The sequence below is a fragment of the Blennius ocellaris genome (genome assembly GCF_963422515.1).
Source record: "Blennius ocellaris genome assembly, chromosome: 6".
Classification (NCBI taxonomy): Eukaryota; Metazoa; Chordata; class Actinopteri; order Blenniiformes; family Blenniidae; genus Blennius; species Blennius ocellaris.
The window spans coordinates 22,453,921-22,481,847 of NC_137655.1; the positions used below are offsets into that span (position 1 = coordinate 22,453,921).

General features: G+C 44.0%; 1 protein-coding gene across 1 annotated transcript; it reads left to right on the top strand.

The window, feature by feature from the left end:
- On the top strand, positions 1-26,452 carry LOC308131636 (uncharacterized protein). The gene is made up of 23 exons (XM_080498429.1): positions 1-80; positions 2,213-2,296; positions 2,916-2,981; positions 3,064-3,176; positions 5,051-5,275; positions 8,406-8,524; positions 9,049-9,167; positions 10,587-11,205; positions 12,122-12,279; positions 14,583-14,711; positions 14,799-14,832; positions 16,090-16,317; positions 16,447-17,687; positions 18,944-19,068; positions 20,564-20,680; positions 20,807-20,923; positions 21,629-21,724; positions 21,811-22,004; positions 22,106-22,152; positions 22,229-22,272; positions 24,687-24,755; positions 24,836-24,986; positions 25,069-26,452. Exons 2-23 carry the CDS (start codon positions 2,240-2,242, stop codon positions 25,222-25,224), a joined length of 4,224 nt encoding a protein of 1,407 aa, XP_080354555.1. The 5' UTR covers positions 1-80; positions 2,213-2,239; the 3' UTR covers positions 25,225-26,452.
- Positions 26,453-27,927: the final 1,475 nt, after the last annotated feature.

The following is a 27,927-nucleotide window of genomic DNA, read 5'->3' on the forward strand; positions in this document are numbered from 1 at the left end:
GCCACTGCAGATTTCTGAGGGGAAACCATCGTCTCCGCCGCGTCGGTTCGAGCGCGTGGACGTTCCATAAGCGGCCTCCGGTAAGCGGCGGCTCCGCGCGGCTCGCTCCGTGGACCAACCGAAGCACGGACACGGCTAGCGGCAGTGGCTAACGCTAACCACCCCCCCCTCCTCCCCCCGTTTTCACTTTTGCGTTTACAATCCTGCTCAAAAACGGGCATTTAAACAGCCATGGGCGTCGCGTGTGGAGGAGTTTGCGACTGCAGTCCAGGCTGGATGTTTTGTTTTACCTGGCGGCGGAACACGTGTTATGTTTCAGACCGGAGCCCCAGTGACAAAAGAAAACATGCACCTCTGGGCTGTTTGCGCGACTCGCGCCTCTCGTTTGATTTCGCGTGCAACAACAGTTCGTTCCCGAGGCTCACGAGAGACACGGTGGCCGTGGCGAGCTCTTCCAGCGGCGGTGTGGCCGGTGGATTGACACGCTGGAGCTAATGGAGCTAATGCTAAATGACACGGCGAGACAGCGACCACCCACCGGCTCTCTCCCGGGGGGTGGGGGGGGGGGGGGGGGGGGGGGGTCCGACTAAACATCTGGGCTCTAGGGAGTTTAGAGGGAAGGTTCCTCATCAAGCTCCGACGTTAAAGAAAATAACACCATAAAGAACAAAACACCTTGTTCCTCTGTGGTTTTACTCCTGTGATTTCGAGCGGATCTTCTCTCACGCGCACGGTTTGTTTATGACCAGTGTTTGGAGCCCTGGCGGCGCGCCGGCTTCCCTGCAGGGTTTGGATTCAAACGATCAATCTGCGTTAATCGATCATCGTTTGTAGGCTCGTTTTAACTGCTGCCACAAATTGTAGGTGAACAAAAGACGTCTAAACAAAAGTTTGACCAAAAACTTATTTCGTATCCACAGTGGTACGTTTCTGCATTCGTTTATTTAATGTATTTGTAGGGTGCAGTTTGCAGCCACATTGGGGTTAAATGGTCTTGCTCAGGGACACACAGTCTTTCCAGTGTGGGACTCAAACCTGCAAACTCCTGATCCCTGGTCCGCTTGTCGAGGCCACCACTGGTCCTCATCTCAACATTAGCTATACACATTAATTCTGTCCATGTCAACATATTTTGACAATCCCATGGATGCCTACTGCAGAGATCATGTTGACGTAGTTGATCATAGTTTGCTTTATTACCTGGTGGCGGAAGGCAAAGCCTCCAAAGTATTCAGAAGTCGCGTCTTGTTCAGATTGAGTCCAAGAAGAGAAAGTACAAATGAAAGATATACATCATATACAGAGGAGTTTGTATTTATTGCAAATCGTATCACAATACGCAACAAGATAATTACAAGTTCACCTGAGATCCTGCAGCATACTATCTACTCACATTCAAATCCACTTTTAATTTCAAGCCTGGACTTGATGTTTTTTGTTTTTCTGTGGAAGGAAACTCTAGAGCTGTGACAACCTGCTTTCTCTGCATTGATGAATATCTGGCCGCCCGCATTCTTATTGCATGAGGAGGGAAAACGGGCTCGAGATAAATGATCGATTTGAAAACCGAGTTGCTTAAGATATGAGACGATGAGGATACCACTTTGACGTATTTTCAATAGGTTGTGAGCCTTTGCTTTGGCAAAAAGAGTGTTGAGGAAATAAGATCAGTGTGGCGTCTATTCACACTCCTGATCATGGCTGTAGAGTGTATTACAGGCTGAATTACTGAAGTGATTTGTATAAAATGCATCTGAATATAGAACCATTCTTTGTCACTTGTTGGTTATTTTAATTAGCTCTAAACGTTTTCATTATGTTAACCTCCTATAGATTGCAATTCTTTGATGTCCATTGAAACTGCGCTGTATTTTCGTTTATCGGTGCCGGCCTTGAAACTCTGCTTTACCCTGAGGACATTTGTAAAACTTGTGTTATAAAGTTTGATTTTTGACCCAGTTCATCAGGTTGTTGTATCTCGTCATGGGTGAAGGAACTCTTGCAGACATAAACTACATGCGCTAAAAAATTACAACCATGGCTGCCGCCTTCAAAATCAAAACATTTGCTTAATTGATTCATAATAGATTAACCAGTCAGAAACAATCACAACAATTAAAAAAATGTTGTCGAGTGTTTTGTCTCAGTGTTCAACAACAACAACACACGGTTTGTCTTTCCATTCATTATTCTCTTGTTTCTTTCCCTCCAGTGTTGTCGCTGTGCCGTACGGAGGACCATGATGGAGCAAAGAAGAGCCTTAACCATCCCATTCTCACTCAAAAAGGATAATCTGGTACTTGTGCACTGCTTGACTCAGCCGTTCCGACTTCCCGACAAACTTGCTGTGTGCTGGTGAACTGCCTGCTGTGTGTGTGTGGGGGGGCGCTTGCTTTATGGCTGCTGGTGTTGATCAGGAGTTGATTGTAAAACTGGGATTGTTTGACTCCCTGATTGTCGCTGCTACACGCCTGCTCTTTTGCCATCGCAATCAGCATTCGCGCTCGCTGCTGTACGAGTGGGACGCTTGAGGGCGTAAGCAGCTGCTTGCAGGCTTTTTGCGTAGTCAAAAGTTTACAGTGAATTTAATTGGCTGCTTCCTGCAACAGTGGCTCATATTTCCACCAAACTTTAGTTTACATCTATATGTGGATATAACCTGCTTTTTTTTATCTGCTTATAAGGGGTGTTGCATTTCTTTCAAAGAACTGACCTTTATTCTGCTTTAGGTGATTATTTAAAAAAAATTATTGATTTAACGGCTTTAATCTCAGTTCGCTGAAAGGCTTCAAGCTTGTTTGCTTCATTTTAACACTTCATTTTTTTTCGGCGCAGCAGCTGGGCGAGCTTCTTGCAGCTGCGTGTTAAACTCATTTCAACAGGAGCACGATAACTTATCACCCTGTGAATCTTAGATGGAAAACCCACTCGGACTCCCCATGGCGCGTCTCTCATCAGAGTGTGAGAAGTTAGAAAGACAGGTACAGCAATGGCTCGGCGCCGTGCGAACGGTGCGATGGCCGCCGGGGGCTAACACGTCGTCGTCTCCTCCTCCCCCACAAGGTCTCGTGGACCGCGTTTGCCGGCTGCCAGCTGAGACACAACTCGCAGCCCAAAAATGGATCCATGCTGTTGGACTGCAGCAACGCGGCGACGATCTCCTCGGAAATGACGAGGTGAGACGGCCGCCCCGCCTCCTCCTGCCACGACTCACCTGGTTGCCGCTGTTCTGCCCCGCCGGAGCAGAAGCGTCTCGGCTTTCACTCACCGGTTTTTATTCACTGCAGTTTCTAAAAGCACACACAAGATGGGGCCCCCGACACTTCGGTGTTTAAGAGGCTTTCACAAGCCCGTGCAAGGAAAAGCCTCCTCTTTATAGTTTGGAATGAATTTTCCCGTTTCTGAACTTTTCATGTTTAAGTCAGCGAATCCTAGTGGGGCTGTGATCAAAGTCTCAGACTCTTAATTAAAGGTATAGGCATGTTCAACTTGAACATCCTGTCTTCAGAATACACAAAGGTAAGCAGAATGTGACTTGCGGAGAATAAATGGGAGCTGAATGCATCTTTTGAGGTGTAAAACTGGCGAATGAAAGAGTTTATCCTCAGGAAAAAAAGGAGCTCCTCATCCAAAAAAAAATGAAACTATTTCAAATCAATGTTTTGAGGGTCTTTCAATTTTTGGGGGTACATTTACATGAGTAGAAATTTGGGTCCCTGAAGAAAGCAGTTGGGAATCCCTGGCCTGGAGTGAATTCGTCACCAGAAGTTAAGTTTGTTGGCGTCCCGGTGCTGACGGGTCGTCGCTGACGGGTCGCCATGCATCCCGCCGTGAAAACCTGCCAAATCTGCTGATCTTTTAACTATAACAGGAAAAATGTCAAACATGGAATAGAAGAAAAGAAAAATCTCAAACTATTCAAGAAGAACATGTGAATATTTTAGCGACTGATCCCAAACAGCACGGCTGCTTCCATATACAAGTTTGAAGGTTTTTATTGTCTGTCAAAAGGATGTTAGATACAGATTAGAGAAGTATGTACAACTGAAATGTATACAAAATATACATTTCAGCTGTGAGGGGGGCATTTTAACACCATGACAGTTTGTGTTTTGGCCAAATGACCAAGGATTTCCCTGTAAAAGACTCTTGCTGGAGGCCAGTGTGAGTCACCGTGTCCTCGGCACTGAAGCGTCTCCAAACCATCACAGATGCTCCCTTTATCTTGTCTGACCCAGTTGAGCTAATGAGATGCGAGTGGCGCCACCAGGTGGGTATTCATTAGACATTGCATCACTCTTCCTGACCGAACTTCTTTGGCACACGTCGCTGGCAACAGAACCACAAAGGGAATTTGAAAAACGAAAAAAAAACCCTGCAATTAATTGCCCTTCTCAGTCACGTCAATGCATTCTGCTTTTCTGGATTTGGGATTACATTTGTATCCTCAAATATTCTTTTAAGAGTTATAGTTTTTGAGTTAGAAATATGTTCACACATTTTTACTATTTCAATGTTTGACATTGGCCATTTGAAAAGACCTCATTTATCTCATTTATAGATCTGGATTATTACTTTCTTTCAATTCAGTCGTTGGTGAAGATTTAATAAGACAAAGTGATGCTACAGCAAACTTTCCAGCACTGTTGTTGTATGAATTCTACAAGTTGCATAACTTTGTTTTGCCTCTGTGCATCACGACTCAACTTTATTTGTGCAGCACTTTAAAACGGCTGAAACTAACGTGCTGTACATGAATAGACATAAAGAGCAAACAATAAAATGGTAATATAAAGAGAAGCAGAGTCTCAAGCTGGGTTGAAAAAAAACAAAAACAACCAAGGAATGAAATGTGTCTTGAGATGAGTTTGAAAAGCTTATCTGGACTTCCCATGTTGTTTATCTGCACTCACCAACCTCTCCCCCTCGATAAGCCGGTCTCTATAAAGTCATGTGTGCGATGACCGAGGAGCGATGTTGCGTTACGGCGAACCGAGCTTGAGGAACGTTAACGTTTTGTCTTCCCCCCCCCCCCCCCCCCCCACGTCAGGAGGACGCCGCTGCTGCTCCTAACCGACGTCCTCAAGACGGAACCGGGGAAGGCTTACGTGGAGAGGATGAGGCAGGGTCTCCTCACCCGGAGCAGCCGGAAGCGAGGGGCGGCCTGGCCGAGGTCCCCGGTGCAGTCCTGCAGCGAGACAGAGTCCAGGAGCAATGGCAGAAGGAGCAGTACTCCAAGGGCGGGGCAGAAGACCCCTCCTCCACCCTCCAAAAGGTAGTCAACCTGCCGCCTGTCATTTTACCACAAAGCAGCGTGTTTTTTCCTCATTGGTGTGGAAACTGGTTGTTTGGTGAAGTGCAGCAACGTCCTCAAGTCTTGTGATGCAGCAGGGAACCAGAAAAGGCCTGAACATCCAGCAGCTTGAGATACATTTTATTTTATGATGGAACATCAGCATTGGCATGTAGTTCTGATTTAGCAGTTTAAACTTCAGCCTCGTTCACACTGCAGGGAAAAGCGACCCAATTCAGACCCTTTTTTTTTTTTTTTTTGCTCACAGTGTCTCATATCTGACCTGTTTCAAAGCTCCAATTCCAATTTTTTTCCACCAGATCCAGGCCTGGTTCACATGTGGTACCAATTCAGATATTTTTCTACATGCGACTGCGTCATCATCGACGTGTGACTGACGTCACGGAGAAGCGCCTCCGCCAAAATGTTAAAAGCTCTTTTTTTTTTTCATTCTCCTCCTTTCCCTCGTCATGTTGTCTAGATTCTGTCGCTATTATTTAACAACCACTTGACATTGAATCCATATGCTGACCAGCGTTGCCAGATACGGCGGTATCCCCCAATTGAGGAGCCAAAATCTCTCACTTTTTTAGCTTTGTTCATTTCGTGAGTTTGTGTTTTTTTATTACACATTTAATAGTTTTACGGTTTTAACTCGATTCATACACAGGCTGATTTGAGTTGGTTTTTATTGAAGGGTGTGGGTTTTATGCTGTTTAGGCTGAAAACGGTGAGTCACATCTGGCAACCCTGGTGCCGACTGGTGTGCATCAATGGACTGGTGATTGTTTTCCCATCACACACTTTGATTCATTCTCCATGAAGTTGTTGTGCCTTTTTGTTGCTTTACTTTTGCACACACACCCCCTTTTTATGCAACATTTACCAAACACCGACCAACCAAGCAACTTTCTTTGTTGCACGTTTAAGGGACCAAAGTGATGGACAAACAAAATAAATAAGAACTGAAAGTTGAACAGTTCACGTTTATATAAAAGCGCACATACTTCACGCAGCCAGGCCCACCAAACCACCAAGCAGATGGGGGGGGGGGGACATTGCTCCTCTTAGGAATGTGTTTAAAATATCAGACACAACACTGAAACCCTGAGATCATTGTGGGTGCACTAGCATTAGCCCGAAAGCCAAGCTGTCAGGGTGAGTTTGGTAAAAGCTGCATAATTCAATAACTTATTGGACACGTCACTGTATTTTGCAGCACAAGGTTTCGCTAAAATTGGCTTTATTTTGCGATCTTAGTCATTGTCCTTCGTAATTGTTTGGTTTTTGCAAAAAGTACAGACATTTTCATCACATAAACTCTCCCAACAACAAAAGAAAAGCTTTAAAGTTTAATTGTAAAAGGTTATTGTGACATTATTTCACCAGTCAGGCCCACTTAGAGAGGAGACTGGGTTGAATGTGGCCTCTGGAAGATAATGTGTTTGACACTTCCCGAAGCCTTTCTGTTCAGTACAGTAAAGTGGGAGTAAATCTTGAGAGGCCTTCTTCAAGATAAGCCGCGTTATCTTTGAGGACGGGGTGGGATCGTCACGTCTCCAGTCAAACGATGTGTGTCTGGCGCCGCAGACACACTGCTCTTGTGTTTTTGTTCCATCTTTTTGTTTCTAAGTTTGCCATTGGGATCCTCTGCCTTCCCGCAAACGTCCCAGGTTCCTCTCCTCTGGAATCTCTTCAGTGGCGAGAATAATCATGGCGCTGTAGAACAGCTTCACTCCGTTTAAAGGCCTAGTGAAATGTAAAACACTACTTAAACGATAGTTGGGGTTCTACTTATAAGGTTCCTCCGACTCTGCCCCACCACTGTTGTCACATAACAAAGTTATTTGAATTTTGAATATCCAGCCGAGGAAGTCGGGGGGAATCCTTCTTCTTGAGCGTGATGACAAGAGATGTGCAGATCTCGATCTGTTGTGTTTACATTGGCTTGTTTCCCTCTTAAATATCCAATTTTTTACAGTGTTCTGAAGTTATAGTCGGCGTTTTATGAGCCTTGACGAAAGATTGAGCCTGGAAGAGACCGAGAGAGGAGAAAAGGAGCACAGGTGGCGGGAGCGGCTAGCCGTTAGCTCGTGCGGCTAGCGGGAGCCGCTAGCGGCTAGCTGCTAGCTCGGGCGGCTAGTAGACGATCAAGTAATACCTGGACTCATCTTCGGTGATTCCGCGCAGTCGGAAAAGCGCTTCGACATGATCCAGGAAGTCGGGTCGTTCTGCCAAAAGTCAGGAGCCTCAAAGCTGCGGTCAAAACTGGCGGCTGCTGAGGCTGAGGAGACGAGGACGAATTGAGGACGAAGCGTCTTCTGCTTCCTCAAACATGTTCAAATCGGGGTCACCGATGGCAGAACGACCTTCTGTGTCTTCTTCATCAATCACTGGGTTTGAAATGCCCGATGATGATGAAATATCGTTAAATTCAGCCTCTTCGTCGTCAAAACTCTGATCCTCCATAATGTAAACACAACTTGGGCGTGTGCACATCTAGTGACATCACTCTATTATTGTCAGAAGCTCCGCCCAGCAGCGAAAATACCGCTGTTTATCGGCTATTTTCTCGCAGATTGCCGTGTTTTAACATTTTACCCTTCGGCCAGTTGGTATAAAAAAATGTCCCTAGAAGCGACAGCCAGAGTGTTTTGGAGGTCAAATTTTCATTTCACTAGGACTTTAAGCACGTGACTGAATTAGGATTGCTTACTTGAAAAGGTTTGGTGACTCTTTCCTCGCTGCACAAAACTGTCGGCTCAGTTTGGATTGTGTTAAAAAAATCTACCTACCAAAGTATGAAAATGAGCAGAAAGCCAGCGGGAGGCCTTCTCAACAAGGGTCATTTCATCCGTTTGTTTTCAATTAGATGAGAAGGAACGACTTTTTAATGGCGCCTGGCCTGGTCAGCTGTTTTCCATGTGGAGTTTGTGGTGATATTATTTGGAATAATACCCCACAGAGCGGAGGATTCTGGTGCCGGCCTGGATATTTTGCAATAGAATGTAATTCTGGGGTAATGTCTTGTCTAATAAGAAGAATTAAGTGTGCAGCACGTCCAGTGAATAATTGTGTTTTTTTTTGTTTTTGTTTTTTTTTTTATGCCAAGAGTTAACCTCAGGAGAAGGACACACTCTTCAAATGATGAAGTGGACAAAGATTCAGAGATGATGAAGAGCAATGAGGACCGCAGAGATGAAGAGGAAGACAAGTTCGCTGAAGTTGTAGGTGGGTGAAGGCAAACAGTCGTAATTTAGTTTCCTTCATTCGGTTGTTTATGTTTGGAAATAATATTTCTGCCTGTATTCTCCTTTTACCAGGTTAAAGAGTTTCACCAATGGAGATCGACTACTATAATTAAAACACGATTTGTTTTGTCAGTTTCTGCATTCGTAAAGAAGTCCAAATAGTTTCTAAATATAATTTTGTCATTATGGCCTCTGGATTTAATAAAGCTTTCTCTGCTCTTATAAAATATGTTACATTTTCGACTTGCATAACTTCAAAGAATATTGCAAATCATGTTTGAAATATTTGGCCGTTTGAATTAAATGCCTATAGAAGTGCACCTTTTAATGTTTATGTATCTGGTTTTGTTGCCAGATTATTTTGTACGCTGCGGTTGCATATCCCGTTCGTTAATTATTAAAAAAAAAAAAAAAACACTTTTTGTTTCACACTTTGCGTTTAGTGTGGTGTGTGTGCAGCAATGTGAGGCTGACCTCAGTTGACCCGTTGCTTGTCCTGCACAGATTGTGACCTATCGGTGAGCTGGGAGCCGTCCGAAGACGCAGCCGGCCGGGATCAATTCTCTCCCGCCGGCATCAACGACAAGAGGACTGAGTCTGAACAAGACGTACAACACAGTTCGGTATGTACCGCTTTTTAGAGTTGATCCATTTCTGCAGAGGCAAAACAACTGGTGTACTGTACGTCTTTTAACATAGAAACGTCGTGTTGGCTACATCTTTTAAATAAGCGGTGAAATCTTCACTAGACATCTTATAAACTCGCATTCCAATCGGGCATCTAGTTTTGTATTTTATGCACATTTCATAGAAAGTCCAAAAATACGGGACTATGTATAAAATCTGGATTCTGTGTTTGCTGACAAAATATCTACAGGACTTGGTAGAAATCACATTTATATTAACTTGGTAAATTAAAGACAAACACTTTTTAAAATCACATGTAAAATAATTAGATCATACAAGTTGGGTAATGTGGTATAGCTTTGTTTAACCTTATATATAAAGTCATTGCCTCGGGGTTTACGGTGTGTTCACGTCATTTAGAAGAAGTTGCATCTTGTGTTTGTGGACCGAAATGAAAAGATATTTAACTTTTAATTTCTGTTCCGATGAGTTCCACATATGCAAAACTATACTAAAGTCACTCAGCAGAGGTGAAAGGTGTCTTTGAAATGTCTTTCTCTACTCAGCTGTTGTTCCTTTCTTCAGACATTTTTGGTCACAAGCAGCAGCATTTCTTTCTTGGATTAACTTTGTTTTTGTTTGGAATGCAACTCCGAGCCTTGAGGACGTGTTCAGTGGTCAAACGGTGTGATTTTAAACAATAATTCAAAAAGCTGGTGGTCAAGTAGCTTTTTGTGTTGCTCTGGAGCCTCAAAGTAACACTTGTTCCAAAAGGGTCGGCGACCTCTGAGCTGGTGTTTAAACTCCAGAGTGGGATGTATTCCGTGATATTTTCAAGCTGAACTCTTTCTGAGTTTGGTCTGTGGACACCTCCGTGTTAGACAGCATTCTGTGAGAAATTGAAATTGTTCCCAATGTTTGTCGTAATTTCTACAAAGTACAAGAAACTTAAGTTTCTTGCAGCAACAAGTCCCTGTCAAGTCATATTTTAACCAATAGAACTAAAAGGGATATAAGTTTGGACAAAATACCTAAAATTGTGAGAAGAATGCAGTAATGATTTGTGTGATTTTTGTGATTTCACGAAGAATGAAATATATTTCAAATGTCAATTAATTTTAAATCTGCACCAATTTATCATCACGGCAAGAAAAAGGTTTAAAAGCAACCATCTTTTTAAAAAAATGTTTTAAGTCTCCCACGTCTGGGGTGAATTGTTTTCAGTTTAAGCAGCACAGAGTCGAGATCTGTCCATGTGAACCTGTCCTTTGGCTCATTTAACACTCTCAAACTATTTTCCACCCAGAAAAGGGCCAATCGGATGTTTTTGAAGGTCTTTCATTAAAAATAAAACTGATATTCATGTTGAGCGCACACCTTGAATAACACACGTTTCTCTGTGGTGTCCCAAACAGCGGAGGAAAAGAAATAATTCGGAATCACAGTGCAACGGGACGAGCACCCCCAAACGCCACCGCCGGAGCGTCCTCTGCCTCAGCGGGGGAGACGTGTGGGACGGAGAAGGGGAACCTGCAGCCGAAACTTGTGAACAGGCAGAACCTGAAAGCCTGGACTGCAACATTGTCCAGTTCACTGTGGGAGGAGACGATCAAGTACCGGTCCTTCTCCCCGTCGACACTCCCAATATGAGCTCTGGCAACATTATCAAGAGCCCCGAACAAGGCTCTGCACCGAGCTCTGCACCGAGGTCTACACCGAGTTCTGCACCAAGATCTGCACCGAGTTCTACACCAAGTTCTGCACCGAGGTCTACACCGAGTTCTGCACCGAGGTCTACACCGAGTTCTGCACCGAGGTCTACACCGAGTTCTGCACCGAGTTCTGCACCAAGATCTGCACCGAGTTCTACACCGAGTTCTACACCGAGTTCTGCACCGAGGTCTACACCGAGTTCTGCACCGAGGTCTACACCGAGTTCTGCACCGAGGTCTACACCAAGATCTGCATTGAGGTCTGCGCCGAGATCTGCGCCGAGGTTGGAGAACATGACTGAAGCCAAGGCCTCTGAACCCAGTGAGTTCACAGGAGGGACGTTGGTGTCTTCGTGTGTGGGAGCTGCTTTTTCAGTCAGATGTGTTTGTTTCTGTCGCAGGGAAAGCACAAGTAGGTTATACTTCAGTTTTTTATCAACGTGAGAGCCCATTGTCAACGTGTAAATAAGGCCATTTTCGTGCAGTAGGCGGTACTTTTTACTACCTTTCCTACCCGAACCCATCTTTATCATTGATTTATAGCTTTTTTTTTGTCTCAGTTCAGCGGTTTAGCAATCAACTGGAGTCACAACTCTTAATACAACTCTTAATACAGCTGTGGTGTTAATTCGGAGAAAGTTCTATTTGAAAGAAGTATGTAATCCGAAAATGTTTGTGCCATTATCAATCTTTCTTTATAGAGCACTGTCCATGTGGGTTTATGCAAAAGTGCTTCAAAGACCATTAATTCATAACTATTCAAAACGGGCACAGTTGGCAAAAATGACAGTTAAGATTTGATATTATAATATAATTAATGCTGAACTAAGAGTACCAGGCAGTCAGGGGGATGAGGTTGGGGTTCTACTTATAAGGTTCCTCCGACTCTGCCCCACCACTGTTGTCGCATAACAAAGTTATTTGAATTTTGAATATCCAGCCGAGGAAGTCGGGGGAATCCTAACCCAAACAGAGAGACAGACATTCACAGCTACGAGCAATTCAGACTCACCAGTCGGCCCGAGTTACATGTTTCCCTTCTTTGGAAGGAAACTGAAGCATGCGTGATCAAGCATAGCTTGAAAACTACTCAGAAAGGCCCCCATGCCCCCACCTGGACTCCACCCGGAGTAGTTTTCCTTGAACTTCTCACTGGCTCCCAGAGCACAAGTCGTCAGGGTGTGATTATAAATTCACAGTCGTCCCGTTTTATTCATGTATTTCTGAATACGTTTCAGTTGTGCTGTCCAGTGACGACGAGGAGAGTGGAAATGTTTCCCGACGCATCCAGGTGACCCACAGGCGGGTGACTGTGGGAGACACGGTGATACGGGGACTGTCCTCACAGAAAGCGGCGCCCAGACGGACAAAAATGTCCAACTGGCAGAACATTGAGGTTGGTAAAATGTCTCTTACGTTGGAAACCCACCTCAGAAACGATCTGGACTGTTCACAGTCCCCGCCTGCAAGTTGTTTCACTTTTTATATCGCTGTGGACAAAGATCTCATGCCGATTTCTGAACTAAGCTGAACAGATGCCCAGATTAAAGTGACATCACAAAGGGTGTTTAAGAGGTGACGTGGGGGAGAATGAGGTTTTGCTTCCTCCCCCGAGGTGCCCGGCATGCCACCTGTTGTTTGAATAGTTTTGTTTTTGAAACTGTTTTAATCCGGTATCGCAGCCAGTGACCCGCAGAGACAAATTACATGCACAACAAGCATCCTGCAGCCGTTAACACGTACATGTGTCTTACTAATTTCGTAAACGTGTACAATGATGTTACTTGGTTGTTTAACTGTCAAATTAATATGATCACACAGCTTAAGCTGTTGAAGCTATCAATATAACATCATATCTCGGTGGAATCCCAAGTAATTGAGAAAATATACCCTAATAAGCAAAGTACCATAAGAGTTTTGAGTGTGATGCATGATGACTATAACACTGCTGCAAAACTTTATCAGCTAAGAATTTAGGCTGTAGAGAGACAGAACTAAGACCAGAACTGAACAGTTCTATGCAAAAGAAAGATTGAAAACAAAACAAATCACTGGTAGGAGCTTTAATTTTCATGTGCACGCTAAGATAAAAGAAAAACGGACCACTCCTCTTGGAACAAATCCAAACTTGAGACACTGATACGTTTGTTTTAATAGAATTAGAGTGTGTTTACGCTGCAGCAGCCGACACACGGACAACGATGTAGTAAGTATGCCGTGCCACACGAGGGCGCTGTTGCTTGATTTTGTAATGAAAACACACAGACATGTGCAGAGAACAATACACTATAAACCCCGGCATTCGTATGGACTGATGACACATTGGATGCTATCAGGGGTGGGTCTCAACTATTAAACTACTGATATGGACGATGAAACTAGAATACACACCGCGAGTCAAACTACTGCCGGTCCGCCATGTTTGTTTACAACTGGATGAGCGGAGGGAGGAGAGGGGGAGGGAGAGAAGCGCATGCGCAGTAAGAGCTCTCCGTCGCCTCCGGCAGTCTGCAGGAGGGAATAACGACCATGAAAGAATCTTTCCACCTTGGCAGCCGGGATTAAAAACGTTGCAGATACAGTGGCTCCGCACACCGACGTCGTTTAAACGGACCCCCCAAAAGTGAAGACAGTTTTGCGGCGACACGAACTAAAACTGTTGTGTGTGCGTACATATATATGTGTTTATTACACGTTACGCCAGGGGTGTCAAACTGATCTTAGTTGAGGGGCCGCATCCAACCTAATCTGACCTCTGGAGGCCCAACAAGTCAAACATAACATTAAACTGCAGATATGGACAAATGTCAAAGTCTTTCCTTCTTTTGATCCTTTTGTAACGGCAAGAATTTGCCAGTCTATTCTGAAATTTACATATTAAAGGAAATCAGATATTCCTTTAAGAACACCAAAAAAACCCTCAGTCACCTGTATCTGGAGATCGTATTCGGGATTAAAACAATTTGTCGTCATCTGGAAATTGTTTTGAGCTTACGTGTCTAAAGTATCATTTCACATAAATTGGACTCATTGTTTTATTGTGAAAGGCGTTGCGTTATGTGACCTCCCCAGATGCATTAATGTTGGGGTGTCAAATTCTGACCAAGGGCGGTTTTGAATGTCATTTTTGCCAATCGAGTGTTTTTAGATCAGCCTCTGTCAGTTTTCATTTTTAATACTTCACACTTCAAAAATCACATGGCGGGCCGGATTAGATCGTCTGGTGGGCCGGTTCTGGCCCCCGGGCCGCGTGTTTGACACCCCTGCGTTACGCGCTCACTGGACTGAGATTTCAATAGAATTTTTGTTCTGGGAAGAAATGCATCATTCAGATATTAAGATGTACAATAATTTCTATCGCTTAATATGCACTTCCTCTTACTGCCACCAGATGCCGCCAAAGTTGAGTACTTTTTTTTTTTTTAATGTTGCTTCTAAATGTTGAAATTGGATGAGGAAAACTGGGGTAAAACAAATTCATTTATAAAACACTGAAAAAGGTTTTTCACTGTAGCTCTCACAGTGATCGGGCAAATAATTCGTCACAGAAATGAGCAAGTTCTTTAAAGGGGCCCTGCCATATATGTACATATTTACTCTTAATTGTACGCAGCGGGATCGCTGTGCATTACTCAGTCTGTCTTATTAGGCCTCGACACAATACAACACAGTATTCCCAATGTTTTGTGTTTTTTGTAGGTGTTGAAAGTCATGCCGCATTTGATGGCTGCTCCCTCCTGCCACGATGACGATTTCTCCAGAATCGAGGTGGCCTTCTCCGCCCTGCACTGTGGAGGTTACCATGGGAAAGCCAACGGAGACATCATGGTAACCTGAACCAGACCACTGCGTCCTTGATTCAAAATCTTGAGTTTAAGTGTGTAAAGTGTAACGTGTCTTTCTCTCCATTTGCAGATAGAAAAAGAGAAAATAGTAATCCCTTTGCAAGGTAAATTGACTTTTTCTTGTCTCCCTTTCTGGTTCTTGACTCGGCTGCAGTGAGCTGAAGGTGTTGTGCTGCAGTCTGCCTGTGACCTTTGGTCTCAGTTGTGTGGACGTGGACACAAAAGCAGCCCGTCTTGTCTTGTTTTGGTCCAGCTGTCTACACGCCATCCGCTCACAGCTTAGTGGTCTATTTCAGTGAGTTAAGTGTGTTTGTGTTCGTGGATTAGTCCCACAAAGACCCCCCCCCTTTACACTTTGATCTCTTGAGTTTTCCCCCTGCAGGGAACCAAGGTGGTTTTAATTTGTCCCGATCCCGGGTCTGAGAGGCGATGGGATATCTGATGGGCCGAAAGTCATGAAAACAAATTTGAGTGCTGGTGTCGACAGATTTCATAAACACAAATGGTGGAACACCTTGTGACCTTATTTTTAGTGTTTGTACAAAACACTGGCTGAGCATCACTTTGCACGAAAGTTGAACCCAAACTTTGATGCCCAAAGTCAGAAAATACTACACAGACACACACACGCGTTAGCAATGTCCTGAACTGTAGTCCCACATTGAGAACAAATGGTGTAATTTTTTTTTAATCATTATTTCTTCTCAAAAGATAATCCCGGGACTTGGCAATCATCCCCCTGAAGCCTGAACTTCTACTGATGCGTTGTTTAGACGTTTTGGTTCATTTATTGTGTTAATATTGCAAGGACTTTGTTATTGATTGCTAAATAAAGTTATTAAAGAAGTTACTTATTCTGCACAATACAAATATACCTGTGAGCCGGTATAACAACACAATGTCTTGACTGATTTGGATAGTGGTGAACTAAAATTAAAACCCCCCCCAAAAAAACCAACTTCCTGTTACCATAGCTGGTCAAATTTTCAGAATATTCTCCACACACTGCATTGATGCAACAAAATATTATTGATGTGATATTATAAAGAATTCATACTCTGCTCGCTGGTTTGATTTCAATGTGCAGTGATTGTGATTCTTGCTCTGACTGCCGCCTTGGTCAGGACAAGAGATCTTCATCTCAATTGGACCTCCTGAAATAAAAGGATAGAATAAAAAAAAAAAAAAAAAAACTTGAGGCATGCTGGGTAATGTGACGAGCTCCAGCGGCCTTATTCATGCTTTGCCTCCCATGTGACAGAGTAAGAAAGTATTTGTGTTGTGTGTGAGCTGAGGTGTTGTTTTAACTGTGATGAGGAATGAAGAAGCAACATCTGATTCCCGACTCTTCTTGTCCTCAGATGCTTCCGAGGAGATGGAGGTGCTGCTGAGCTTCGACAGGAGGGAGCTGAGAAGGTACAGTGTTTGGGAGCAGTACGAGCTGGAGGCCAAGGAGTTTTGCTTCATCGATGACGAGGACCCATATCCCCCTGCTGTGCTGCTGTTTTTCGTGACCGAGAATGCTGCGACTGCTGTTCGGCGAGATCTCTGCCAGCTCGGCTTTAAAAGAAATGGAGCCACAAAGGCTGGTGAGCCATGAGTTCCTCTCGCTCAATAAAACGTTCCTCTTTAAACGGGTACAAGCTATATTTCTTGGTAGTTCTTCTTCGACATAATGCACATTGCTGATATGTACTTTGCATGTTTAATTTTCATAGGAAAGGCCAGCCCCTTCATCCTCCTCACTTTGACGTGTCCCCTGGAGGGAATCAATGGGGCTTTACTGCGCTCTGTCCTGGAGATTGAGTGTCTCAACAGTATGGCACAGGAACAACGCTTACTGAGACCATGTGTGGACATATTTGGCAATTTGGACGAATTCCTCAGCCCGGTTCTGTCTCTGGAGGAGAGCATCGAGCTGATGAGTAGAACTGGACTCGACTCTCATTTACTCTTCATGTTGGGTGTGAAGGGTGACGACCCTGTACTGAATGTAGAAGATCGGGGCAGTTCTCACTCTGATGGGCATAGAAGCCCCGCGGCACCAATTGAACCTGAAGTGATGACGCAGAAAGAGTCACAGGTGGTGGAAGTTGACATTTCACCTATAGTAGAACAGGAAACTTCCCCGGCAGTAGAACAGGAAACTTCCCCGGCAGTAGAACAGGAAACTTCCCCGGCAGTAGAACAGGAAACTTCCCCGGCACTAGCACAGGAAACTTCCCCGGCAGTAGAACAGGAAACTTCCCCGGCACTAGCACAGGAAACTTCCCCGGCAGTAGAACAGGAAACTTCCCCGGCACTAGCACAGGAAACTTCCCCGGCAGTAGAACAGGAAACTTCCCCGGCACTAGCACAGGAAACTTCCCCGGCACTGGAACTGGAGCCTTCCCCGGCACTGGAACTGGAGCCTTCTCCGGTGCTGGAACTGGAGCCTTCCCCGGCACTGGAACCACTGGAACCACTGGAACTGGAGCCTTCCCCGACACTGGAACCACTGGAACCACTGGAACTGGAGCCTTCCCCGGCAATGGAACCACTGGAACTGGAGCCTTCCCTGGAACTGGAGCCTTCTAAGATGCTAGAACCAGAAGCTTCCCTGGTGCTAAAACTGGAAGCTTCCCTTGCGCTGGAACCAGACGCTTCCCTTGCGCTGGAACGAGACGCTTCCCTTGCACTGGAACCAGACGCTTCCCTTGCACTGGAACCGGTCGCTTCCCTTGCACTAGACCCGGTCGCTTCCCTGGCGCTGGAGCCGGTCACTCCCCTGGCGGTGAAGCCTCAAGCTTCCCTGGTGCTGGAACCGGAAGCTTCTCCTGTGCTGGAGCCGGAGACCTCCCTGTCAGTAGAACCGAAGACTTCTTCGGCATTGGAACCGGAAACGGCACCAAAAGAAGGAACAAACCTTGAACCAATAGTAGATCTAAAAGACAAAGGAGCTCAACATCCATCCTGTGCGGTAAGTGTTTTATGTTTGATTTTGTAAACCTTAATTCACTTTGCCCATGGCGGCAGATCAACAATCTGAGGCTATTGCCATGCATTTAATATTTAAGAAGTTAATCAAGAGTCCAGAACTATGATCAAAATGACAACCAACGCCGGCGCCTCAAAAACAAACGGACCAACTGGATGAATTCTGCAATCATATGCATGTAGTGGATGTTGATGCGGGGGTCAAACCGGGGGGGTCGCTACAGGTGCTGGATGTTGTTAACAAGCCATTTCGAGGCTTCGGAAGTGCTGGAGCTCAAATTCTTTAGATGACAACAATGATGTGCGATGTGTAGGAGCAGGAGAACTGGAGTATTGAACCGAGTATCGTGATCAACCTGTTGATCCTTCAGACCAGAAATGATTAGTCTGACTGGCACACGGAGCAGTTAGTTTGAGATCCAACTAACCATTTAACGTCACCGTGAGACGGGGCTGGTGTCTTTGATATGCAATTTACTGTTTTGTTGTTTGTTTCCATGGCAACAGTCAACAGCGCTGCGAGGCCGTCGGCAGCGGATGCTGCTGCTAACAGCAGGCGCCAAAAATGGGTGAAAAAGTAAAGTTTGTATATGAAGAAGGACATAGTTGCGCAGTCACACATCAAGCTTGTGGAGACTAAATTTACTGAAGACGTATGAAAGTTGAATTGAATTTAGATGCCCTCTGACTCATCTTCTGAACTCTGTTGTCACGTCAGGGCGCCTAAAGTGACGCCCTTAAAGGGTTGTGCCAAATTCACTTTTTAAAGGTTTTCCATCAGTAATAATCGTCCCCATTCCTGGATTGATGCCCCAGCAGTGAAAAATGTCTGTCATCTCGCTCCCTGACTTGTTTCAGTTTTTAAAAAGTGTGTCGCTCCAACCAGCCAATCAGAAATCAAACCCTATATAGTGTCATCGGGGGTTTAGCCAATCACAATTAAGGTAGGCCTTCTCTTTGACTCCTCCCACAATTAGGCAGCTCCGCTCTGGCACATAGAATCATGAGAGGAAGTACTTCCTCCTCTTCCCAAGATGGGCTGTGTGGGCGGAGCCAGTCCAGCTCACACAGACACAGCAGATTCTGAATGCAGCTCCTAGGATCCAATATTCAAATGGAGGGAAAATCAAGGAAAAGAAGGATTTGGGGGAATAACCTTTTGGATCGGATCAATGTAAAAGTGTTTAAAAACTGTATAATATCACCCCTTTAATCTATTTATTGTGTTTCCTCCTGCAGAAGAAGAGGGAACCAGCGCCGGTGTACACGCTGTGTCATCGAAGAAACAAAGGCTCCTACTCCGTGTCCGTGTGTAAACCAGACTCCAAGTGGACTAAATATAAACATCTGGGTCTGACCCGGAGGCAAGTCAGTTGCATCGTCCCACACACAGGTTCTCGTGCAGTCTGGTGCTTTTGGTTGGTGAACACACAGTTCTCCTTTGGGAACAAAAGCTGTACAATTTTGTTTTGCTTGAGATTTAAAGCTTAAGGATTTAAATCAAAGGATTTCAGTCTAGAATCTCAGCCTGACTAAATCTTGATCAACCTGCAGCCAACCCTTTTACTTTGAATAATTAATCTAGATTAGTCTTTCTCGACTACCTGGCAATTTTACCATTTGCTACAAGGAAGTTAAAGCATTTAAACCTGAAATATAACACCTCCCTCCAATTATACAGAGCACATTGGAAACAGTCTGTTGCTTATATACATTTTTATTCTCTCACTTTGTGTATTTTATGTTCTTTGTAAGGCTTTCCCAATTTGAAAATCCCAATTTGTTTGAATGGACATCAGACCTGTGATTGTGTAAGCTGCTGCTTGTCTGTTTTTTTTAAATGAATCATCACTTCTTATTAGTCACAAACAAAATGCAATGTATATGACTCGTGCAAAACAACGGCTTTGCTTTTATTTGAAAACGGGAAAATTCACCTTTATGTGTATAGTTAATGCTTGCGGACACTGCGACTTGTCTTAACGTTAAGCTCGGTTCACACGGCAGAATAATCAGGCCGATTTTGGCCCCGATTTTCTCCTTCCGACAATCTTAAGGACGCTCAGATCATCATAAGATAATCTTATCAGAAGTTCCTGCCGGGTGTTAAAACTGCTCTCGTCTGCTCGGAAAGGATGTCGGGACCGCTCTGATCTGAGATCGGGGATATTCAACACTTTACCTGCTGACTGTGACGCGTAGCCAATCAGAGAGCGAGGTGGCGGAGTGGTGCCGGACTGGAAGCGGGCGGGGAATCCAAAAATCAAAGCAGTTGTCATGACGTACCAACGCCTCTTCTTTTTAAAACGTGTTTTTTTTTCCCGGAAAAAAAATACACCACAAACGATCGCCATTGGTGACTCTGGAATCACGTTTGATTTCGCGAGATTTCCAGTCTGACCTGGGGATGTTTCGCGAGTGAAATCGGTTCGTGTGCGGTGTGTCGATGTTGCCGAGTGGCTGCACAACACACACGGTACGACCAAAACTGTTAAACCTCTGATTATTTATCACCGCGCGTGTGCGTGTGTGTGTGTGTGTGGGTGTGTGTGTGTGTGTGTGTGTAATCTGCCACCAATTTTCTAATCCTGCCGTGTGAACCAGGCTTTAGTTGTTAGTTCTCGGAGGACAGATCAGTCTTCAAGTTTCAATCATCATTATTGATACAAAATGCAAATGAGAGAATATTGACAGAATTGAGTTTAATATATTAATTGAACAAGTCTTGCTTTTCCCCCGTCGCCCACCTCTGATCTTCAAACACGTGGATGATCTAATTGAGCTCTTTCTCATTGATTGTGTTGATGTTTGAACTCTACTTGTAAGCCGTCTTGTTCTTCTTTCTCTTGCTCGGTTCAGGTTGATCCAGTTTCCTCCTCCGCCTCAAAAAGGAGGGATTACTGTTACAATGGAGGACCTGCAGTGCCTTGACAACGGGCAGTTCCTCAACGATGTCATCATCGATTTTTACCTCAAGTGAGGAGCAACGTTTTTATTTTTATTTTCTAGATGCCAAACCAACCCCTTTTGTAACTTGTGACAATCATTCTTTAATTTGATAGGCTCCCTCTTTGACAGTCTCGATGTCCTCTCTTTAACCAGGTTCCTTCTGGAGAATGCACCTGCTTCTGTGGCCGAGCGCACGCATATCTTCAGTAGTTTTTTCTACAAACAGCTCACGAGGAGAGACAACGCCAGCGAGGGCAGCAGCAACGAGGCGTAAGTGCCTGGATGAAGTTTGCGTCGACGTGTACCGATTCCAAGCAGTGGCCTCCCGAACGCCGTTCGTCACGTTAACATACCGGCTGCCACATACAGAAGAAAGTGTCCCTGGCTTTAATTCAGCAGGGGCGACTTGCTCATGAAACCGACACGTTTGTGTTTTGCTTCATACTTCACTTTACCTCCATGCAACTTTTAACCTAAACTTTTTGCAAAAAGAAAGAAAGCAAAATCAAGTCACAAAAACTCTTAAATTGTGGTCGGATGTGATTTGTTTGCACGACGCTTGGAAGACATTCAGTTCTGAAAGTCTTTTAAAGGAAACAAATGAATTTTATTTTCAATGACTTTATTTCAATTTCAAAGATTATTTATTGATTTATTAATTTTTACAAATGTGCAGTGGAAAAGCATCCCCTACACTCACCAGATCGTTCCTCTTCGACCTCGGGTCCCATCTCATGAGCAATTGGCTATTTAACAGCTTCACGTGATATTCCAGTCATTCTGTAATATCACTTTGTGAAGAAAAGTTAATAACCCCTCTGTAAAACTTCACCCAACTTGATGATTTGTGGAAAATCATAAACGACTTGCGTCATTTGTTATAGTAGATATGCCTCACACCGTCTTTGGCCTGGCGATGACGTTACGCTCCAGTGTGGTTTTACTTTTTGTTTTTTTTTCGGTGTGTGTTCTTAGCTGTCAGAGGCAGAGGCGGCACCAGCGGGTGAAGACATGGACACGGCATGTAGACATCTTTAAGAAAGATTTTCTCTTTGTCCCAGTCAACCAGGAGTAAGTTCCACACACACGAACCAACATGTGGTTGTGCAGGTTCTTTTTGTCTGCTGCTGAACTCGTAGTCTGCGTTGTCTGTTTAGAGCTCACTGGTATTTAGTCGTCATTTGCTTTCCTGGACTGGACGAGCCTGGATATGAAGACTGGGCTGGTCCAAAGAGCCAGGATGAGGCCGAGGAGTCGCCGAGCCAAGAAGCACGAGGATGTAAAAGCTCAAATGACGCTGCAGACCGGCCTCCTTCGTTAAGTCACAGCAACACTGTGAACACACAGGCCGGTATGTTTGACCTAATTATGTAGGCCGTCTTCGTCTTCTACTTATATTTGAGCAGAATTTTATAATTTCTCGTGTTTCTTTCTTTTTTATTTTTCTACCAGAAAAAGCACCAGACGGCTCCACCAAAGATTTGATACATTGTCCAGTTGTAAGAAAACCTTTTTGTGTTTTTTGACCCTCCCTCAGCATTCATCTGCTCGATCTAATTTCATGTTTGTTTGTAGAACTGCACAGAGCGGACCTGCCAGGCGAAGACGGTCTGTAAGAGGTGAGCTCAGCTTTTCGCTGCCTCGTTGTGACGATAAAAGAAATGAAGGCGTGATAAAAAGTGGCGCAGCTCTTGAGACCTTGTTGAGATTATACAGATTTACACCAAACTGGCCCACTGCTGTCTTGTGTTTTAAAGTCCTCGTGAAATGTAAAACACTACTTTGCAAAAAACGATAGTTGGGGTTCTACTTATAAGGTTTCTCCGACTCTGCCCCACCACTGTTGTCGCATAACAAAGTTATTTGAGTTTTGAATCTCCAGCCGAGGAAGTCGGGGGAATCCTTCTTGAGCGTGACTTCAAGAGATGTGCAGATCTCGATCTGTTGTGTTTATATTGGCTTGTTTCCCTCTTAAATATTGAAGTTTTAACAGTGTTTTGAAGTTATAGTCGGCGTTTTATGAGCCTTGACGAAAGATTGAGCCTGGAAGAGACCGAGAGAGGAGAAAAGGAGCACAGGTGGCGGGAGCGGCTAGCCGTTAGCTCGGGCGGCTAGTAGACGATCAAGTAATACCTGGACTCATCTTCGGTGATTCCGCGCAGTCGGAAAAGCGCTTCGACATGATCCAGGAAGTCGGGTCGTTCTGCCAAAAGTCAGGAGCCTCAAAGCCGCGGTCAAAACTGGCGGCTGCTGAGGCTGAGGAGACGAGGACGAATCGAGAACGAACCGTCTTCTGCTTCCTCAAACATGTTCAAATCGGGGTCACCGATGGCAGAACGACCCTTCTGTGTCTTCTTCATCAATCACTGGGTTTGAAATGATGATGATGATGATGAAATATCGTTAAATTCAGCCTCTTCGTCGTCAAAACTCTGATCCGCCATAATGTAAACACAACTTGGGCGTGTGCACAACCAGTGACATCACTCTATTGTTGTCAGAAGCTCCGCCCAGCAGCGAAAATTCCGCTGTTTATCGGCTATTTTCTCGCAGATTGCGACGGACCAACATTTTACCCTTGGACCAGTTGGCATAAAAATGTCACTAGAAGCGACAGCCAGAGTGTTTTGGAGGTCAAATTTTCATTTCACTAGGACTTTAAGTAAAGCACATCCTTGGTGTAAGATCCCCACATCGTCTGTGACGTCATCACTTGTGCCATAAAATCGTCCAAAACACTTCATTGAAGTATTTCCTCGCTAAATTCCCACCTTTTCTCCTCCTGTAAAATGAGGATCATAAATAATTCAGCATTTAGAAGGAACGTTTAAAACTTCTAAGCGGCTCTAATGTCAAGCTGTAGCTTTGCCAGGCGTCTTTTCGCACCATTACGAAGTGTCTCCAAGTTTCAGTGTTTTCATTGGAAAGATGTCTCGTGTGGAGTCTTGGGTTTGAATGCGGGGGACCCAGAATCAAATCCCAGGTAGAGCATCTGGCTTATTGACTTCACTTTTTGGGATTTTCTTCAGAAACTTAAGCCTAATTTTACTTCCAGTTCAATGCCTGGAGAAAAAGCCTTTTCATTTAAGTGTATTATGTTTCTGCTTTTCTTTTTTGGAGACGACCTTTGATATTCAGAGCACCCCCACTGGGATCCCTTCAATCCAGTCACTTTTCTTAACAGGATAGAGGCTTCTTAACGAAATCTACAGTGGAAGTTAAAATGACCAGTTGTGGTGACCCCTGTGACGCAGACAGCAGCCAAATAGAATACTACAAGGAGTCAAATATCACTGACATCTGTTTAATGGAGATGTTATGCACCGTTTTTCCAAAACGCGACATGTAACTTAAATTAACCTCACATAACAGTTTGTGCCATGTTTGGATTCCATGAGTGTGGACACATTATTGAATTTTTGGGGGGGAAACTACAATCACAGCCTTCTGTTCTGTTCTGTTCTCGCATTAGTTGCATTTTTGGCTTTTCGTTCCCATTACTAGTAAATAACTGATATTAAAAAAAACAGCTTCCAGAGTGAAATAATTCATTCTCGGTTGGGAAAATGCAACTTTTCTGAAACACTGTTTGCCGTAAATACTCCACATGTACCACTAGGTCAACGCCAACGACGGAGTGTTTACTGTTCATTCTTCTCCACAAAGGCTTTTACACTGACACATCATCTGGATCACATGTGATCAGTATCTGTCTGAGGAAGGACATTCAAAGGAGTTTGAATGTTTACAGCGTGCTGCTCTCGGCGTGCATGCCTGGTTGTATCAGGAAAAACACAATTCGATTGTATTTATGCAGCGCCAGTCATGCCGAGGCACTTTTACAGAGGAAAAAAACGATTCCACATGAGCAGGCGTAAGTGACACTGGAGAGGAAAAAGTCCAATTCAACAGGAAGAAGCCTCGTGTTTCCACATGTGCTGAGATAGTTGTCGATATGTTGCAGTCTGGCTGAAACTTCTCTGAAACCAAAACAAACTGTGGAGACAAATGACGGGCTTGTTTTCCTCTGCAGGCCGTGCATCCTCATCATGGACTCTCTCAAACTCTCCCTTCACGAGCGAGTCTTCAAACTCTTACGGGAGTAAGTACGACCCCCCCGTCAGCCCGCACGCCGCCTCTGTCACGGTTTAGTAACGTCACGACATGTGCGTGCCTCTCAAGTTACTTGCAGTCAGAGTGGGAAGTCCGCCGCGGCTCGTCCAGAGAATTCGGTCCGGACCAGATGAAAGGTTCCCACTGCAAAGTCCCCCTTCAGGACAACAGCAGCGACTGCGGCCTCTACCTGCTGCAATACGTCGAAAGCTTTTTAAAGGTAAACTCGCTCCTCGTTTTTCGCCCCAGTGGCTTTAAAAGAGTGTTCAAAGTGAGCGCTCAACGCCGCCTCTGCCCCGCAGGACCCCGTGGTGCACTTCGAGCTGCCGCTGTCCCTAGAACGCTGGTTCCCTCGTCAGCAAGTCCGGAGGAAACGAGACGGCATCCGAGATCTGATACTTTATCTGTACCGCCTCCACAACCTGGATCTCAGACACATGGAGCTCCCCAGCTTTTGAGTGCGTCACATTCCTGTAGCCATTTTTAAAAATCACAGCTCATACTGAGCGACAGATATTTCAGTGTGAACTGAAAATAATTTCCTAAGAGGTAGATTGTTAATGCATTAACGTGGAGAAACGACGTAAAACTATCCGCGGGTCCTGTGAAGGAGTATAAAGGTTTCAGCTTGCTACACCACAACCTGAGAAACATTAAGTTGACGACAGAATGCTAATGTTTGTCCACCCTGAGACTTTTTACTGTTTTAATAGATTCAACTTTTTTCAACAAAAAACAAAACAAAAACGTTTTTATAGGAAATCCTTGGAACCAGTTACTGTGTGCAACATGGTTTGGACAACAAGCTTGTAAACACTGTTGTTTACATTCTTCACAGGAGTTTACCGGACATTTCATGCTTGTGTGTGTTCCATATGCTTTACAGTTCCATCTTCGGTCTTTGAATCTTAGTTCAGATTTTTGCCTTCAGCTTCAGATCCACTTATGTGAATTATTATTTCTTTTTCTGCCTCAAACACGATATTGAGTACACTGTACTTTTGTTACAGGATTGCAACACGAAATGGCGCCGAAGTCTGAGAACTGTGCTTCACTGAGTCCTTTTGTTGCAAAAAAAGGAGACCTTTTTGTTTTGGTACCTCTTTATTGCAACAAATATAAAAATCTGTGAGTTCTTCCTCAACTTCCTGTTCCTGTCCTTTCACGTGCGAATACTGAAACACTGCACTGTGGCCGATGGCCACAACAATTTCATAAATTGATTTGCTTATATCAAATTCATCAGTGTGGCTTACTGCATCTTTTATTTTTTTTGTTAAATTTGAATGCTTAATATTTTAAAAAGTCAACATATTATTGACAAGACACATTGCTGTCTCCCATTAGAATTTTGAAGTTTAAAGTTTTGTTTCACGAAGCAGAACCTTTTCAGGAATGTATTGAGTAAACTACATATTGAAGCGTCTCGCAAGAAGTTGCGGGGTTAACACGCATTAGCATGTGTTTCTGTCCACTCCGGAAACGAGTGAACACTGTGCAGGTTTTCACAACTGTTGCCTCGACGACTCTCCTCCACATAGACCCGGGTAGTCTTGTAGTTTTTTTTTTGTTTTTTTTTTGTCTTTTAACACTTTGACAAACCCACACGTCTGTTTTTCTTTGTTTTTTTAGACATGGTATTTGAATGTACAGTAACTGATTCCAAAAATTTACAACAATGTTCCAATGGTTTATTAAAGCCTGTAGAAGAAAATGTGTTTGATATGCTGTGATTTTTTCCTTTAAGAAAACTAATCAGAAAAAATTACAACCGCCTATTGACGTTGATAAGGTCGGAATTGTTTGCAATGCTTCGCGCAATGAATACCAACTGTTGAGATTTTAAGGCGTCGTTCTGACTCGCGACTCTTTGTTGTGGTTTCTGTCTCTTGAGTATCTGTTGATTCATTCGTTTGGAAGTTATTGATGTTTTTCTTCAATTTCGTAACTCGCTGGCCCTTGATGTTTTTCTTCTTGAGAGCCAAAAAACGTGGATTTCAAAATGTCTCTCCAGTATAATACAGTAAGCAGAGCTGTATTCCAGGTCTGTTTGTCAGTACCCCTCCGTCCTGAACTCGGTTAAATCCGTGAATCTCAGTATTGTGTCTATACCATATTGTCTAAAGTTCTCAGTTTGAGTCCGATGTCTCGTGGGAATATCAGTCAAGCAAAGCGACATCCATCCATCAGTGACCTGCCAGAGTAAAGCATGACAAGTTGGCTCAATGATTTCCAGGTCAAGAATTAAAAAGGTCGAGGAGTTGAACATTTTCAACAAACTGCATGGCCAACGAGACTGAAAACTTCTGGAGGTCAAACTTCAACGAGCCGGCGTGTGATGGAAGTCAAACTGGTCAGTGTCTCTGTGCTTTAGTGTGTTTGAGAAAACTTTTTTTTTACCTCCTGTTTTATAACTACATTAGTCCTAAAAGTCAACCAGCAGTAGGTTAAGTCAACGTCATCACCCCACAGGGGCAATTTGTGGTGAAGCCACCATAAGGCATGAATAACAGGCAACATGCAGAAATGGACTTCTGTACATTGAGCAGATTACTAGCAGTAGGAACAAAGATGTTCGTACATCTGTTGGATGAGCACAGTGTTTAATTGATCCAAAGTAATTTTGGTAAGAAACCTTAAATAGTGTTTTTTTGCTTCAGATGTGTATCTAATGGGTTGTAGTGCCTGAAGATGGTTATATGAGAACTGAAACATAAGAAAGGATGATGTTTGATGCGTAGCATGTTATCACTGCTTTAATTTTCCATGTTTACCCAGTGTTACTGCACTTTCAAAATTAACTTGACAAAATTCTAGTTGTACTCAAGAATACTGTACTAAGGTTTGGGATATTCGGCTTCAGGGTGAAACCTTTACAGGTGACCTTAAACTTACTTTCTCCCAAAGTTGTGATTGTCAATTTTTAAGCCAAGGAAGCCACCATTAATTCCATTAAACACAACAGTTATTTCAAGGCATTTTTGCTGAAAAAACCCCCAACAAATCCACAATGGCAAGCGTCAACCAAAGGAAAAACAAAAAAAAACCAACTTTGCCAAACCAGACTCAGAGACGGCATGTTTCTGCTCTCCTGCTCTAAAGCTTCCCTTGTTGGGCATTATTCAATTATAAACGCACATTAGAACTAAATAATATTCACA